The 18,772-nt window shown below is 38.7% G+C and overlaps 1 protein-coding gene across 1 annotated transcript in view; it reads left to right on the forward strand.

The window, feature by feature from the left end:
* The window catches only part of ABTB2 (ankyrin repeat and BTB domain containing 2), a 158,605-nt gene that overhangs the window by 1,763 nt on the left and 138,070 nt on the right, over window positions 1-18,772 (forward strand). Inside the window, exons 2-4 of the mRNA XM_054201631.1 lie at window positions 2,326-2,425; window positions 4,142-4,328; window positions 11,784-11,905. Of these exons, the coding sequence (XP_054057606.1) occupies window positions 4,294-4,328; window positions 11,784-11,905 (157 nt within the window). The 5' untranslated portion in view covers window positions 2,326-2,425; window positions 4,142-4,293. The remainder of the gene's footprint in view (window positions 1-2,325; window positions 2,426-4,141; window positions 4,329-11,783; window positions 11,906-18,772) is intronic.

The raw sequence follows: 18,772 nt of genomic DNA on the forward strand, positions 1-18,772 counted from the left end.
GAACATTTAATGATCTTTTCAGATACTCATTCAGACTTATGTGGTGTTCTTCTGTACCGATTTTATTTTTTAAGGTGACTGTTTTGTAAAAAAATGGTCTTTTCATAAGAAAAGACTGATTGACAAGTCCTATAGACTTAATATTAGGAGTGCATATACACATTTTTTTCAAATCAAGTAATTGATATTTCAGTTTTCTTAACCAGCAAAATCAGGGAAATGTAGACATGTTCATGAAGAGTTATTGTTTGCTTTTCCTTTAAAGTTTAACACTTCCTGTCAACAAATGTGTGCAGATAAACTTGCTCGTCGCAAATCTGTTTCAAAGTAAGAGTAACTTGCAAAAACTGCTTCTCTTTCACTTCCCATAAACTCTTCTTATTATAACTAATGCTAGAGGAAAGGATGTATGTGTATATATGCATGTATATGTGCATAAAAAAACCCAGAAGAGATTAAATATTGGTTAAGAAAATATGCAAAAAAAAAAACAACCAAGGGAGAGCAGGTGGCAACATGAATGGCATGTATTTTTCAAAATGCTTGCACTTTAGCTTTACTGAAACAAAGCAACTGTGTTTGATAAGAAAGGTCATATGCAAAGCTAAGTGTGAAAAAAATACAAAATTTTTCTCTCATCTCGCTTTACTCTTCTGTCTTTTCAGTGAAGAAAGCAGTGAATGCTGGTTTAAATTCCACAGGTACCTTGCTGTGGGTATCTTTTTTTCCCTTTTTCCCCCTTCTGTTTTGATATTTGACTCCTGCGGCATCTTATTTACTTGCATAAGCCTCCTGTTATATATGCATTAAGCAAACAAACTTCAAACAATTCCAAATTAATCATCTTCATTTAGCTGGGGAGACTGGTTCTATGTTGCTGCGTGTCTTTCTGAGGCATAATCCAAACCACACTTCACCCTTAATTAAGATTTAGTGAGATTAAAAGTCATGATACTTAGCATTTGTATTTTGTTTTCTGTATTTAAAGTAAGTTTAAACACAAACTACAAGGTCAATTTTACTCATGCACACAATGGTGCTGTATATGAAGTTTACACATAGATTCGTGAATTACACCCACAGGAATGATCTAGAATTAGTAGAGTAGAAGGTCAATAGTGTCTGTTGCTTTGATAATTAAGTTACATAGGCACCTAAATCTTCATGATACATATGTCAGCCAGTTCACCTGGCTGACTTGGTACCTACTTCCTGCTTATGATTAAATCCGATTCATAAATATTCCCATGTTCCTTACAACCTCTGTTGAGTTGGTATATTCAGAGTACACCTACTACATAGCCAAAGCATTTAACTTCAGCACAGAGCACGGGGCCCACAATGACTGTCATTCTAAAAGATCAGAAGACAGAAGCAAAAGACAGAGTGCTCATTTTTAATTAAACTAATTATTGGTGAGAACGCTTATCACAGGATTGGGACACTTAATTTTTTTCCCCTTCTACTAAAGATGTTCAAACTTGTATCTTTCAGAGTATCCAAATTATGTATCTAGACATGAGGCTTAGATATGTTTTCTACCTGTGCCACAAGGAATAAGATCAGAAAGAACAAAATAAAGGCTCTGTTTTAGGCTCACGTAATAAAAGTATGATTGATATTACTGAATGTATTTTCGGTCATGAAACAAATTCATCTACTGCACGTACTGCAACTATGAAGTAATATAATGAAACCATTCTCGAGACTTGAAACAATAATTGGCCTGGTTACAAATATCCAAACTTGGGATATTTACAGTACCTCAGGAACCACTACAAATGACTTTTCCACTGATCCATTTGCTGTCCCTTCTGGTGTAAGAACCAGGGCACAGAAAAAGCACTGAAAGAGGAACATATACTACTACTGAACTGTTCACATACATGACAGCGGATTGAGGGGTAGGTATGGCAAGTACAGTCAGAAAGTTGCTATTATATTTTAGAAAACAGAGAAATATCAATAAAACCAACAGATTAATGTCCATTGCAATACAGTAGACGGAACATATTGTCTGTCTTAATTCCAAAGTGGTAATACACACCCAAAGCAATTTTATATGTCAAACTTGCAATCAGATAGACATGAAGTCCATGCTATTAAAGGCCAGCCAGCATCTGGGTGACAGGTGCTAGGATGTTAGACATAATATATGGTGAGAAGAAGAGATGGAATATGAGATAGGTAATAATTAACTGGGGATCTCGGTGTATGCTCTGTAAATTATGTCTGAAAACAGTTTACTGGTTAAGCTATCATGATAATAAATTTGTCCTTCAGTAACTTGCATTACATGTAGTCTTTTTAATTTTGTATTGTCAGTCATCAGATCTAATGGAAAGCACTGAAAACACTGAAATATAACATCTTCAGAAACGGTGGACTTTAAGGGAGGACTGAGAGAACGATACTAGTGGAAAAGGTAAGCAGGCAGGAAGTAAAAACTGGCTTTTATAGGAAATAGCACATGTATATTGAGCTGTGAGTTGACAGAGTGAGAAACTGAGAGGCATAGCAGAGAGAAAACTTCAAAGAAAACACACGTAGAAGAAAACCAGGAAAAGGCAGATAGGAAACCTCTTTTTGTGTTTGTAATTTTCCACCATCCTCTGCTGTAGGTATGAGGGCAAGGTCTTAATTTAAACCACTAGGGAAAAAGACTAACCCCATAGATAGAAAACTGTTAGATCAAACTGCATGTTTTTCTTTTCCTCTGCTTCTTTCATTCTCCATAGACTTCAGTGGTTCTGGAGCAGACATCTTCAAACTTTAATAGTGTATGTCGTTAGTAAATGTCAACGGATACACCAGTCCTAGAGTCAAATATATTTTGCAATATTTTTATCAAAAAGGGAATTTCATTCATCTATATTCATGTTTTGCAATAATTTATTGATTTTCGTAAACAGTAGTCCTGATCATCATAATCAAGACCTTGTGTTTCATATTTACTGCTGGAAAGACAGCTGCAATATACTTCTTGAGATAACTGAAAGAAGAAGAATAGAATAAGAAATGCAACACTTTTCAGGTGGTAAGGTATTCAAACATGTACTTAGCATCCTCGATATCTCAAGTTTCCTAGAAACTACATTATTACAATTATTTCACATTATATAAATACAATTTTCTTTTGTTAATGCATTTTCTTTTATTTTATTTCATCTTAGAGCACCAATAAGTAAGCCTATGAATGTTGTTCTGCATTCGTTCTCGGTATTATTAGCAGCATTGTCTGAAGCATTTACCTAACAGCAGTTAATAAAGCCTGTATTTTGAAACATGATTTTGCCCATTGATGCTTCATTCTGCATAAGAAAAGATTTAAAGCTAGGCACAGCAATATTTTTTTTTTCTGTTGTTAGAATCAGAAGCTCTTAAGCTTTTAAATGGGTCGTCCATCCAGTATGACTTAGTCACATGTGCTTTAAATTAGTCAAGTGCTTAATTGGCTTGCTGGATGTTTGCATGTATAAATATAGATGCTTGATCCAAGAGATAGCTTGATACAATAGAGGTAATTTTATATGTTCTGATTCTGTAGAAAGAAGAGAATCCTAAATGAACTGGTTTTTCAAAGCAATTGAATTTTCAGAAACTTAAAGGCAATTAAAAACGTTGGCTGCCCAGCAGGACTGGAAAGTCAGGCTATTATTTCATTGCCAGTAAAAATTAGAGATATGCTTTTGAAAATTGTGGATATATGTCTGTAGCTAAATGCATCAGTATGGCTCTAGACTGATATAGAGGTTATTCGTAAAATTCATTAATATGCCAATAAAATGAACTAAAATGAAGCTGCTACTTGGCTGTATGAACAGAATTTGCCTGTTATATGTTTTCTATGATATGTAAGCAAAGAAAGGTTTGATGCTGTGCTGAAAAGTATCAGTGAAATATTTCAGATTAAAACGTAGAATTCCATGCTGCAAGTGAGAAGGTGTACCAGACACATGCTTTGTTAGAGGTCTACAGACTGTGAACAAAAGAGATCGCATATATGCCTGACATTTAGGTTGTGAGGTGAGTAACGCCAGTAATGATGAATTTAGGCATGGTTCATACCTCGACTTTCAGTTAGTTTTGGTACTAAAACAATGTTAAAATTTGTGATCTGATCACACGTTGTTCTTTTCAGTGATGATTTCTGAATTTTCCTATGAATATAGTATCACGCTTACGACTGGAAGAGACAATAATGTGATCATAGGAAACTTATGGGGGACAAAACCAAGCAAACCAGCCAGTGAAATGGCAACAAACAAGATGGATTTGCTGTAACCACAGCAAATGTGGATGCTGGGAAACAAGGAAAGTCAAAGAAGGTATGTTGCATTTGTAAGGTATGAAAAGAGAAAATGTCACTATCTTTGAATCCAAGAGGCACGTAGCTAGAAATTCTCCATACGTGATCTAGTCACTAAGTCAAAACTCCTTAACCTCAGGCATTTAAATTAGGCATCTAAGTAATGTTGAGGTATCTAAAGAAAGGCTGTATTGATTTTTTTCTATTTAATTAAGTTGTGAAAGATCTGACGCTCTTTAAGCAGAGATACATCAAAGACTATTACAATGCATGTGACAATCGTAATAGGTACACGTGATATTTGTATGCTAGAGTATCGGTAAGCATTTTACATATATAATAATCTAGTGTGCTGACTTGATGGGTCAGTTTCCCATGGAATCACCTGGAGGTAATTGTTGCAAATTCCCAGTGCAGAAATTGCCTGCCAGGATCCCATTAAGATAATAATATTTTCTAAGTTCAACATGCTTATAATCTACATGTAGTTTAATATGTTTTCTCTTTCACTTTTTTTTTGTCCTGAAAATACAAATACGCTTTAAAATATTTAATGGAAGCTAGCTCATCACTGATTCATTTTCATTGTCTTTAAACTAGCTGATTAATAGATGCTGAACATAACTCAGATTTTTAAAGATAATTTCAATGAATTGTGAAATAAATGCAGTTTAAAAAATCTGCTTTACTGTAGAAGAAATGTGGCTGTCTCTTTAGTTGCCCTGTTTAAGAGGGATAACAGCCAAAGACGTAAGACACAAGGTTTGTCCCTTGAGATGGTCACAAATAGAACCAAGGGAATAATTAATCCTAGGGTACTAGCACACTAATTAGTATTGTTTGAATTGAGATGAGTTGTAGGTTCTCAGTACCTTTGAAAATCTGTTTTTATTCTGGGGTGACTGTTTTAGCCTTTTTTTCCACTTTAAGTAGCTGTCATTCTCAGTATATTTTACATCATAATAGGAGGCATCTAAGGATGGAATACTGGCAAAAAGTCTGTATACCATCTGCTTACATATCTTAATTTTGACAATAAGAAAGAAAGACTACAAAAAATGCTGGGGTCTTAGGAGATTCAAAGAAGCCAGGGGCGCAGTCAGAGTGAAATACAGCACTGTTAGTAGCATATTAGATAAATATAAAAGAGCTTTTCTAGCCCAGAATAATTGGTCCACCACAGTGCCTGCCATATGGCTAGCAGCTTGCTGATGCCCTTTGCCCCAGCTGTCTTGTGTAATGGCAGCATTTGAGTTGCTGTTCCAGTCATTCTGATAAAAGCAGTTCTTCATACTGACTAGTTATATGTCATTATACGTTGCAAAGATGGCCGTTATTTTGTTTAAGACTTACACAATTGCCAGGGGCTACTTCTGATTTCTGCTGAAGTAGAATAAAAGGCCTGGATAAGCCCTTGACTGTTTTGACCACAGGTAGATGAGTGGAAAATGAACAGAGCAGATTTTTTTCTGTGTGTTTAGGTATGGCTATTCTTAAAGCCAAAGTTCTCTTCTGTGCATTTGACCTCATTTTTCTAAGGTTTTCTGTTCATAGAAAATTCATTGCGTCAAGTTGAAATTATGGAAGCATCTAATATACTAAAAAAAGCAAAATAATTCCGCAACTACATTAGTCTTTACAGCATTTAGTTAGACATTTGGATCTGTTTTAGACATCCTGAAAATTCTCTGTTTTTTACATGTATGGAGAGCTATGTTTTTAAAATGTGCTCCTACTTTATAAAAGGTGCTAGGAGAAATAGTTGTTTTGATGTATCAGGACAGAACTTGGCTGTTTCATGATAACCAAGAAGGGGTGAAACTTATCTGGAAACTGTAACAAATTATTAGTTTGTTGTTTGGTTGTTTTGTTTTGGGTTTTTTTTTCTGGAGGTTGATAGTAAGTCACCAGGTTAATTATACTGCTACATGTCTTTCTAGCTACTAATTCTCCCTTGCACCCTGCCCGTCCATTTACAGGATATTTGCAAGAGGTTTACAAGCCATTTACATTGGCAAGAAATTTACCACGTAGGGATAAAAATGAAATACAGATCATAACTTACAGACCATCAAATTTACAAACAGGCTGAAATCTTCTAAAAAGATCTACAGTGATCTATCTGCGTTACTGTCCAGCTTTGTTTGTGTGCATTTCCTATTTTTGTTGGGTTAAGAGCAGTGTTTGTTCTGTGTTTGGACAGCACAGTTGGGTCTTGATCCCTAACGTGGGCTTCTAAACAATTTTAAGAGGAATACACATTTTTCACTGAGTATGCTACTTTCATTTTTTTCAATACTTCTAGTCTAAAAATGTTTGATAAATGTTTACAGCTACAAGAAAGCAACGTGATAGCAACCATGCAAATTAGGCCAAGTTTTGACCACCAACTACTTTCAATTCACTGACAGTGAAAACAGCTATTTTTCAATAGTCCTCTGGTTATCATATTATTTGGCTGAAGAGGTTCATATTTCTTTTCTTCTGTTGTTAGTATAGTAGGGGGTTTCTTAATTTGTTTTTACAGCGTGCTAATACCTCTTCTGTTTAGTATTATTATTCATACATTTTCCTGAAATCTGAAAGTAGGTTTCAGGATACAGAAGGTTGAGATTCCTTGCTTTTCTGCCTGCATGCAGATTCCAGAGGCTCTTTGCCATCTTCTTCTGTATTGATGTTTTTACTCCTTTTCCTGCTTACCTGTCACAGGGTTTGTAACCAATATATCCTATTCATAAAAGGCTCCATTGTACTTGAAAGTTAACTGCCAAATATTTTCCTATGGATTGGGGATAGACCAAGGTTTTATTTTAATGCATTTGAACGAGGAGGTTCTTGTTGTGGTCCGGTTCTAATGACTTATCCTATGACATTCACCCACCCTTCTTCATTTAATTTAATTCTTTTGTCAACCTCTGATACATCTCTGATTCATCATTTTATTGAGCGCTGGTGGATCCCATACTTCGTAATCCTGGCACTAGCCCCACTTTTCCTGAATCATATAGGCTATTCCTATATTTTTTTTAGGACCAGTTACTGAGATGTGCTATGCGTAGGACATTATATAGCACTGTGATACTTCCATTACAGATGATGTGTCACAGGTATGCCTTCCCAATGATGCAGGTGGAAAAAAAAGGAGTTGGTAATTATCTACCCATTGCTTACAGCATATGTTTCATCCTGAGCGTCAATAACAAATTGGCCTGTGCCAGTGGTCTCCTTGTAGGAAAAATATTCCTGGGTTATACGATAACAAGCAACCCTGTGTCATAACTGGAATAAGGTATATAAGAGGGTAGATGGTGTTACGTTTATTAAGACAATGCATTGACTAGGTAGTTCTTCAGCCAATACTGCTGATTGACAACTCGGCTACATGTGCCGACAATGTACTCAACTGACAATGAGTTTTGGAACCTTATTATGCCATTGTTTCCCTACTGTTTTTCACGTGATTTTACTTTTTGGGTTGGAAGTACGCATGCTCTTCTGTTGTAGCAAAAACATGGTGGTATACACATTCAGCATCTTCACAAGAGTATGAGATGATAAAATGTGGTTAATTCACATGAAAAACTAGGAACAAGCATATTGAAAAGTATGAACAGTGCATTATGTAAGTTACTTTTTAACTGTCATATAAACTCAGAAAGTTTTCATTAATTAGTACACTCACTTGGGCAATAAGTGTCAAACTACAAATCCCTGCTCCAACATACTAAGATTAAATCTTCTCATCAAGAAGATTTCTTAAAGTTTTTAATATGGCCAGTATAATTTGGTGATGACTATTAGAATACTAGTTACTGTGCTGTTATGGTGTTATATAGAGTAAAAAGATCTTTTTGAGACTGTGTTACAGAATCTTTGAGAAACATGAAGATTTTACCTCTGTCTCAAACTTTCATGTTTCAGTGGCCTACTAGTGTTACAAAGCTTTGTTTTCTGTTTTGTTTTTCATAAAAAGGCCAATATTGATGGTCATGCCGGGTGAGTTATAACACTTTTTGCATATGCCTTATAAGTTTTAGATATAATTTTATTAAAATTTCAGCGTAATTTTGGTCAATCACTCATTTATTTACTAAATTACCATTATATGATATTGTCTCTGAGGTACCTAAATATGAAGTATACCTCAAACTGAAACATTTATAAGATTCTATTCTAGGTTTATGAGCACGTAGGCAAAGTTTTCTAGTGTATGGTGGAAATATCTAAAATCTCTTGAGTTTATCAGAGAAATCAGAGAAAAAAATGAGAGATTGCAAAGTAAAATGATAGTTCTCTGCAAATTAAGATGTTTTGTTGTGTGGTTTTGGTTTTTTTTCCTTATTCTAACATGTTTGGCATTCTTTTGGTAATTAGTGGTTGTGCTGATTCATTGTACTTTTTCACACAAACGTGTGTGAACTTTTCTCTCCTACTTTCCAGATGAGTATGAGGGTGATAATACTGCAGCAATATGTCTATCTGGCTTGCTTGCCCTTTGCTACTGTGCTGGCTCTATGTGTTATTGATTTACTACCAAACCAAAACAGCAAATAGTTGGTGGCTAAAAGAGTTTCATAGAATACGGGAAGAATCAAGTTCAAATGCTAGATTTAGACAGGACTTAAAATGAGCCATGTGTGCCAGCTGCTAGGTCCTTTGTGGTGCTGAGGATTTCCTGGATATATCTACACTGTCCCTTTGCATAGCTCTCTCAACCCCTTGGCCTGGGCCTCCATGGCTTAAGTTGTATATTTAATTCACTCCTGAGGTCTCTCTGGATCGAATATACTAGGAGACTTGCTGATGAAGCCCTGGTGTGTCTGAAAGAATAGCTAAAAGACAATTGTAACAACAGCATGGAGGGCACTGCACAAAGACTGGCTTCCTCTGCTTGACTCTCCTCCAGTGCCATCCCAGAAGGCATCATACTCTCATATGCTTCATAATGCTGCCTTATTCCTTGCTAGAGTACACCACACCTAGCCTGAGAGTATGGCTTTCTGGAGGGTGCAAAGCAACCTTGTCACTGCTCAGGATAACCTGAAAAACAACCCAGTAAGTCTGTGAACACAAAACCATCAAGCGTTTTAGCATTTTGGCTTGGGTTCATGAGAAGTCTTGGGCATAGCTCTGCTGTACCTGGAGATGGTCTAGACTGGAGGTGTCACTTCCAGCACCATCAGCTTAACACGCTGTTAGCAGGTCTTAGGACAGCTTCACATTCCTGAATTCCGTCAATAGTGGTGAGCAAGGCCATTTTAAATTTCAGAAAAGAAAGCAGAATGTATGTGAAGGAGAGCATGTGACTGCATTAAACACAGTAGGATGCGTGCATCTCCTGGCAAGAAGTGGTTCTGACAAGCATCCATACATGAGGGGAGAGCCGTAGATGTCATCTACCTTGACCTTAGCAAGGCTTTTGACACTGTCTCCCATAACATCCTCATTAGGAAGCTGAGGAAGTATGGGCTAGACGAGGTGACAGTGAGGTGGATCGAAAGCTGGCTGAGTGACAGAACCCAGAGGGTTGTGATCAGCGGCACAGAGTCCAGTTGGAGGCCTGTAACGAGTGGTGTCCCTCACGGGTCAATACTTGGACCAATTTTGTTCAATATATTCATTAATGACCTAGATGAGGGGACAGAGTGTACCCTCAGCAAGTTTGCTGATGATACCAAGCTGGGAGGGGTGGCTGACACTCTGGAGGGCCGTGCTGCCATCCAGCGTGACCTGGACAGGCTGGAGAGCTGGGCAGAGAAGAACCTAATGAGGTTCAACAAAAGCAAGTGTAGGGTCCTGCACCTGGGAAGGAAGAATGCCAAGCACCAGTATAGGTTAGGGGCGGACATGCTGGGAAGCAGCTCTGAGGAGAAGGACCTGGGGGTCCTGGTAGACAGCAAATTATCCATGAGCCAGCAGCGTGCCCTTGTCGCCAAGAAGGCCAATGGCATCCTGGGCTGCATAGGGAAGACTGTGGCCAGTAGGTCGAAGGAGGTCATTCTCCCCCTCTACTCTGCACTGGTGAGGCCACACCTGGAGTACTGTGTCCCATTCTGGGCTCCCCAGTTCAAGAGGGACAGGGAACTACTGGAGCGAGTCCAGCGTAGGGCAACCAAGATGATTATGGGACTGGAGCACCTCCCTTATGAGGAAAGGCTGAAAGAGCTGGGACTCTTTAGCCTGGAGAAGAGAAGGTTGAGGGGGGACCTGATTAATGTTTACAAGTATCTAACGGGTGGGTTGAAGGAGGACGGAGCCAGACTCTTTTCAATGGTTCCCAGTGACAGGACAAGGGGCAATGGGCACAAGCTAGAACATAGGAAGTTCCGTTCAAATACACGGAAAAACTTCTTTACGGTGAGGGTGACAGAGCACTCGAACAGGCTGCCCAGGGAGGGTGTGGAGTCCCCTTCTCTGGAGATTTTCAAGACCTGCCTGGATGCAGCCCCGAGGGATGTGCTTTAGGCAATCCTGCTCTAGCAGGGGAGTTGGACTAGATGATCTCTAGAGGTCCCTTCCAACTCTGAAGATTCCGTGATTCCGTGATTCTGTGATTCCCATTGTGTGTATATGCCTCCTTGGAATCTTTTCTGCACAGATCAGGAAAAAGTAGTGGTCCCTGTGTACAAACCCCATTTGACCCATACTTCCTATGGAAACAACATCAACAGCATACTGGAATGCAGTTTATAGAAATTATATGACATCATCTTGGTGAAGGGCTAGTCATCACACCTCCTGTCTTTTCCTATTGATGCTTTCGTGTACACTTCCTATCCATTCTGAGGTTCCTAATTGCAGAAGACATCTTCCCATGGGTCTGTCACCCAAGGCCACACATAGCATCCTAGTAAGGATGGGAGGGAGAACGCTCCAGGCATTAGAGTGTACAGTGTAAGACAGGGTAGACACTACTGACCTTTTGGTGTAGGACAGTCTCAAAACACGGACAGAAAGAGGACAACTTAACACAAGCATGCCTTCTCTTGTTAGCCTTCAACCTAGGATTTCTGTTTCTGGCTGGAATACATGGACTGTACATGCTAACAGATGTGTTCACACAGGACAGGTTGGTTTACTCAGCTCAGTTTTTCACAGCTGGCTTACTCCTTTTACAGTAGGCATCCAAGGTAGCTGCACGCCCAAGAGTTAGCCAACAGTGAGCACAGGAGGCCTGGTGGGACACTTGCGGTAGAAACAATTCATTGACAGTGGGTGGCATAGCGTGTACCAGCTCCATAGCAGACAGGAATGTACACTGCTGATCAGCTCAAAGGTGTGTTCCAATTCAAAGTGAGGCACCTGAAGCATCACAAAGTTTTTGATTCACTCCTCACTGAGGGCAGGTTAGAAAAATACAGCAATGAGGTTCCACTACCACATTGCACTTCTCATAATGTGTCAGCTTGACTCTCATCCTCACTTTGTTTTCCCATCCGTGTCTCACTTGCTTTTTCCTTCCTTTTTCTTCCAGTTGCATTTTGTTGATGAGGAACATGTTACTGCACAGAGAGATGCCTAGATTGGTAGGCATGACACCTTGTCATGACGGGCCATCTCGTCAGGTACTACTCTGGGAACACGATCTACAAATGAGTAAGTTTAAACCTCCTCCTCATGCAAAATTGCAGATTTTGTCTTCGTGAAGCAGGTGTTTGCAACAGTGCACTATGCAGTGTCTGTCTTGCCAATATATTGTGAACAGAAAGGGGTACTCCCTCTTCCAGAGGCTTCATGCTAGGGATAACGAAAGCAAGCAGATCTCTATTTCAAGTTTTTTAAATAGAAAGTCAGTGACTTCACTACCACGCAGTTCAGATGTTATGCTGGGCAATCCTGCAACTATTCTAAGCAGTTATGTATGCAAGGCGTTGCGCATTTGTTGATCACTCAGTGAGGCAAGACACCTTGTGGTGATAGTGCCACACCGTAGGATGTGATCTGTTTGAAGCTGTGCCGCATGTGCAGGGCCTCATCAGTGCTCACACGCACCCCCATTACCCGAGGTGTGTCAAACAGCAGTTGGTCACACAGCAATGGGAAAGCTGGTATTCGTCCTTCCCCTGAGCATTCTTCATCTTGCAGTGAATAGAATGACTACATGTTTGATAAGACGTCCTGGAGCAGTTTAAGTACAGTGTTATCATGGTATTTCCATGCAGCCAGCCTCAAGAGGGAGTCAGTGGGTTACTGTGTTACAGTGAAGCTGCCTAATCCTACAAAGTTTGGTATTCCTTGGGAAAATAAAGCTCTCACTAAGCACAACCAGGGAGAAACAGAATTTGTGTATTAGCCTTTATAGACTGTGATGCAGTAGTAGCCCTTGTGCGAGCTGGTATGAACCTTGTGGAATGAGATCCTGCATCAGCTAGGAAACTGTTGCTAGACTGGTGTATGTCAGTACTGCAATAAATACTGCAGCAGTTGTCCTAATGCTGTGAATGATTCTGGACACGGTAGAAGGCATTTTTAAGACTTGGGGTTTGCCCGTGCATTATCGCCTATCATTTGTCTTCAATTCTTTTCAGCATTGTTTGCCATTTTATATAAACACTGTTCTCAGCATGGACTGATGCACTGGGGCATACACTTTATAGCAGTGTTAGAAGATAATACTTTATTTGGTTTCCTGACAGTTTCCTGACTGTTAAGGATTATGAAAAATGCAATATTTAACTATAAATGTCTGTCTCTATGGCTATTCTTTCCACTGACTCTGTGATCATAGTGGTTGACTCTTGATAATGTTATTGTCAGTACTGTATTACTGGCTGATACGAGAGGGTTGAGGACATGAACATTACTTTGGTACGCACGTGCCAGGAAGCATGACACACATCCGTTGCGATCTATACATGTAATTTGCTCTATCAAGTGCCTCATGAGACAGGTTAATCTTGCAGACAGTGAATGGGTATAGTAATAATTGTAATTTTGATGTGAAGTTCATCCAAATATGTGAGTATCTGGCACATGGGACTGCAGCATATTTCCACACATATGCGATACAGTAGTGGAAACATGATGTGTCACCAGATAACTGAGATTATTGCAAGTGTCTCCAAAGAATTATTTTAGACTGGTAGCTAATCATATATAGACTTGTCAGACCTGGTGTTATATCAGAGATAGATATCTAGGTGACTAGGGAAGTTTATCCTGATGTAACTTTATAGCTGGATGTTATAAATTAATATCAATTAAATGCTGAAGAACAGCATCATTATTTGCAGCTATTTTGGTAATGCCTAATGACTGTAGGAACGTTCTAGTCATTTCATCCCTGCATAAGAAAGAAAATGGAGGCACTGTGAAATTTTAATTAACAGTAAGATCTAAAATGAGAAGAAAAGCGTTGGGAAAACAGGCCTCGGTAAGTTGCAGTACACCATTTGCCTTGAATAATGTCATGTGACGAAGCAAATACTTGTCTATCTCCTTCATTTGATCTGGTTCCCGATGATACAATATGATTCCCCCCACCAACCCTCACTGGTAAGACCTTGCTGCTAGTGATTGGGAAAATCTGGGATTGTACCAAGTTATCATCCAGGAATTTAATGCATTTTTCAGATGCTAGTCTTTCTTATTCTGACAGTTTTTCCCATCCTTTGTCATCACAGTCATTTTATTGTGTTATTCATACGACAAAAGGATCAAACATAGATCCATAATTTTTGTAGTTCCATAATCTTCCCAAATAAGGCCTACTATAATACTTGTTCAGTCGCCTGATGCATTTTAAAGTAAAAAGTATTTTTATATCACCTCTTCATACAGTCTGAATTTCTGGACAGAAATGTTTGTTCAGGATTACATTTTAAATTAGGTGAAATCTCATTGGTTATTTCCAATTAGCTTGCTTTTCCTATTTTAAAAATGTTTTCAAAGCAAACACGGAGTAAATGCATTACACATGAAACAGCTACTGAGGAGGGTGGCAATTTCCTACATCTAACAAGCGTAGGAAGCATCTTGAATACTACTTTCAGTCTTAGAAAGTGTTTGATTTAAAGATATCTTCACCTACAAAATGTCTTATGATGCAAAATGTTTTCCAACTGGTCAGCCCCCAGCATGTAGCAATGCATGGGGTTATTCCTAGACACAGGACTCGGTGCTCACCTTGTTCATGAGGAACTTCATGAGATTCCTGTTTGACCATTTCTTCAGCCTGTTGAGGACCCTCTGAATGGCAGCACCTGCTGTATCAATCACTCCTCCCACTTTTGTCACCTGCAAACTTCCCAACTGGCTTCCAGCTCAACTTTGTGATGCTGATCACAAGCCTTTAAGCCCAGCAGCTCAGGCAGTTTCCAGTCTACCTCCCTGACTGCTTATCTAGGCTATAAGTCAGTGAGTGTTGAAAGTCCTGCTGAAGTGGAGATAAACAATATCAACTGCTCTTCCCTCATCTATCACGCTAGTGATTTCATCATAGAAGGCTGTCAGGTTAGTCAGGCATCATTTTCCTTTCATAAATCAATGCTGACTACTCTAAACAACTTTTTTGTCCTTAGCGTGTTTGCAAATGGTTTCCAGGATTATTTGTTCCATCCCTTTCCTGAGGATAATGATGAGGCTGACTGGTTTGTAGCTAGTTGCTTTGAATGACTTCTGGAGGAGCGCAGTACAGCCAAAGCTGGCCAGTTAAGCTGTCTGTACAGCAGCAGCAGGAAACTACTTTTTTATTCATCTCAGGAATTACACACGTGCACAGAGATTTCACTCCAAGTTCCTTATCTCTAACTATATCTACTACAAAAGGCAGCTTTTGAAAGTAGAGAGGGTATTTTTAATGGATTCTCAATGTTTCTTATGCTTTTCATATCTGAACACGTGTGTCAGAAGCAGGCTGTTGTGGAAAATCTTCTTGTCAATCTTGTTCTTGAAATGGTCTCGCTTAACAGTCACTACCAGTCATGATAGACATGACCCCTTATTTCTTAACATTAGTAATAATTTTGAGAAGCAGTGCTTTATCTGTCATTGCAAATAACAGTAAAGCTAATCTGGGCTGATTTCCTATGCTAAGCAAACTTACTTTACCGAAAAAAAAAAAAGTGACCTTTTTAAAATAGAAATTCTGTTTTAATTGACAGTCTAAGGATATCAGTGGGGCACGTTATGTAAGGACAGGTAACGTCTTTCATTAGACTAATGAGTAGAGTAGAAAAAAATAGGCAGGATTTGTTAGGCAGGAGTGTTTCTGTGGAATTGTTAATGTAATTTAAGTCCATGCTAAATTACAGATAAAACCGAGACAGGGAGAAGATGTGATCACTATTTATTATCAACAAGCCTGAAGATTTTTTCAGTATATTCTCTGATTTCAATGAGTTCTAACTACTTGAAAAGTTTACACAAGGGATGGTATTATTTCTGAGGATTTTGAAGAACAAAGGCTTGGACTGAAATTGTACATTCATGAGATTCTGTGTTCTCTTTTTAAATTTTAATGAGTGCTCTCAAGTAAATTTACCTATGAATTACCAATTAACACATTCTGAAATGTAAGTGTTGTAACCTTTGAAAAGACCAATCCGCACAAAATGAATGGGGGAAGAAGCTGACTTATTACATACAGCAGGAAAAGTCTCTGCAGCTGGGAAGATACAGCTGGGACCTCTGTTATTGTTTGGTAACTGGCGAGGTCAGCAGTGAGTATTTGGTAACTGCTGAACTGGACCCTCAACTCCAGTTAGACAATAAATTGAGGACCTTTGCTGGATGGGGGTTTTGCTGTACTGTAGAAAACACACCAGATGTACATTATCTCTTCATCAGTATTGCTTTGAAAATATGCAAAATATATTTTCTTAAATGCAGCAAGCCTTTTTTTTTTTTTTTTTGCATTTGATTTAGACCTGATGTGTGATTTACCTGCTGTAGTCACACTTCATCTCTGCTTTTACCCCACATCTTCTGGTGTATGGGCTCAGACTGATTTTGATTTTCAGTTATTGGGCAGCAACTGTTAACAATTACTAAAAAAAGGTAGTTCTGAATGTTGCAGGTAAAATGCAGTTAAATTAAGTAGCTATTTAAGCAAAATGCCATCTTTTTACAGCGAGCAAACAGAATTAGTACTTGCTCAAAATAAAGGGAGCAGCTTGAGAGGAAATTTCTAGCAATAACCATTGAAGCAGTTTATGTCCCATGGAGGAGCCCTGCCAGTCGTTGAGCCTTTTGGCTAATTAACACTCCAGCCCGCAGCTGCAGTAAATAAGGCTTGGAAATGGCTAAATGGCTCCTCTGCCAGGTGCTCTGTAGGTACTACTTCAGGGGTTTGGTTGCAGCATTCAAACAGCTTTTTTTTGAGTGCTCTGATAAGGATAGCTGTGGTATTTAATTTTTTCTCTCACCTGCCCCCCCCCCCCCTTTTCCTGGTGGAAAAGCTTGAGTCTTCTTTACTTCAAGTAAGTAAAATAAGTTCAAGTGGGAGCTAGTGGTAAGGGATGTATATGGTGCTCAATAGCGTGTATGTGAACGTTATTTTCTAGGAATGCACTGAATTTTGTGGTTTGAAGAAGTAACAAATTAATCTGGCTATTGGTTAATCTAAAAAGTATTGATCTGGAGTCTTTGGTACAGATTAAATTTATGAGGGTTTACATTTGCTTTGGTATGTTTCCTTGAAAAACTAAAAGAAGTGATTATTTTGTAAACAGGTTTGATGCTGTTTGTCTAGTTGCTGTTTGTGTATTGGAGAACGCTGCTGCTTTTTAATTCTAATTAATTCTGATGTACTTGAAATTAGAGGTTTTAAAACTCCATCACTGTGTCAGAGCTGGAATAACACTTGTATCTGCACTCTTTACATGAAAGAAAATGGGGGTTCTAGAGTGCCATATTTTCTTTTGTTATGGGACTTCAGTGTTACATCCTTCATCTGTTTTGTCTGTGTTCCTCAAAGTCTTCTGATACCTTCTACTTTCTTAACACTTTAATTTTAGAGACAAATGATTATGAGAAAACCTGTCTATAGAAAGTTGACTTTTGTTGTATGAAAATAATTTGTGATCCCTAATGGCTCCAGTTGAAACACATGCAAAAAGAGACCGATACTTGTTGTGCCTTGTAAATCCAGGAGTGTTAAGTTTTTCTTATCAGTGTTTTGATCTATGACTTGTAATCTTGATTGTTTGCATTGGCAATTTTGTGTTAGCCCAGTATAGTAATGGCTTTCTGGAAATACACCTTAGTTTTCATAACATAGTCTATAGTTTTGTTACAAATATATGTGTCTTGTCTGAAAGTGAACTATTTTCTTCTTTTTCGTATAAAGAAAATAATTTGATTATTACCTTCCATAGTTCATGTTTCTTTTAGTTGTTTTTAGAAATCTGCTACAAAATTGGCTATTTCTAGTTGTCTGATACAGTGCATTGACATTGAAGAGCACAGAGCACGTGATGAAATTGTTCTGTCACGGATAAATAATGCACATGAAATTGAGAAGTGCTAGTAGAGAACCCTTATTTGTTTGGTCCTCTTCCTCCCACCCCAGTTTTGTTTTTATTGTGTTGGCTATCTTGGAGCTTGAGGTTTAAATCTTCAGTGAGAAATATCCTTTCTGTACTCAGGGGCTTCTGTTCCACGGTCGGTTTGCCTTTGGAGAAAGCTGGTGATACCTTTGCAGCAGAGGGAGAGAAGGATTTATCAGGCAAAGCGTTATTGTTTAAGGAAATGCTACGTGTGAGATTCTAAAAATGGAAAGTAGTGTAACTCCTAACACTGAGAAAACGTGGTATGAGGGAAGTAAGAAAGCAGACGCTGCTTGTTAAGCCAGATTATTCTTATATTGTTATGTTACTTGGAATGTTAGGAATAACAAACTGTGTGGGAGTATTGGAGAAGTGTGATAAAGGGAAAGAATAGAAACGATTTCTAGCAATGTGTCAAATACTTGCACAGCTGTGTTTTTCCCAAATAACGTCAAGTTCCCAGTGGCCAACCATGCAGCGATTCTCAGTGGCAATTTCTGCTTGCTTTTATGGTTGAAATTAATCTTACGAGGTAGACAGAACAGGATGACTTTTAGAGAAAGCTTTTGCAAAGGGGCATCACAAAACAAAGCACAAGGGCTTTTTAGTGAGAAAGAGGTGATAGAGATCGGTCTTCCTGCCTGTTTCCCATTTGTAAAGAGTTCAGCGTGGAGACATGAGTCTTCTGTGTGTCGTCTTAGGGATACGGACAAGCAACTAACACATCGTAGCCTTGTTTTGAGGAGGCAGCGGAGACGTGCAGGGACAGGAGGGACGGACACCTACCGAAAGTCATGGTTAAGAAGTCTAGAGTAGTCCACAGTAAGGTGTAAGAGTGGAAAGATAATATTTTAAAAAAGAAGTGTATTGACTGAATGCACAAGACTTAAAACTGTGTATTTGAATCAGTAATGCCTTGTCTTACATTCAGGTACTTACTTACCGTGTGTGCTCTCAGCTGTGGCGTCTTTGCTGG

This window comes from Rissa tridactyla, chromosome 4 (genome assembly GCF_028500815.1).
Source record: "Rissa tridactyla isolate bRisTri1 chromosome 4, bRisTri1.patW.cur.20221130, whole genome shotgun sequence".
NCBI classification, from domain to species: domain Eukaryota; kingdom Metazoa; phylum Chordata; class Aves; order Charadriiformes; family Laridae; genus Rissa; species Rissa tridactyla.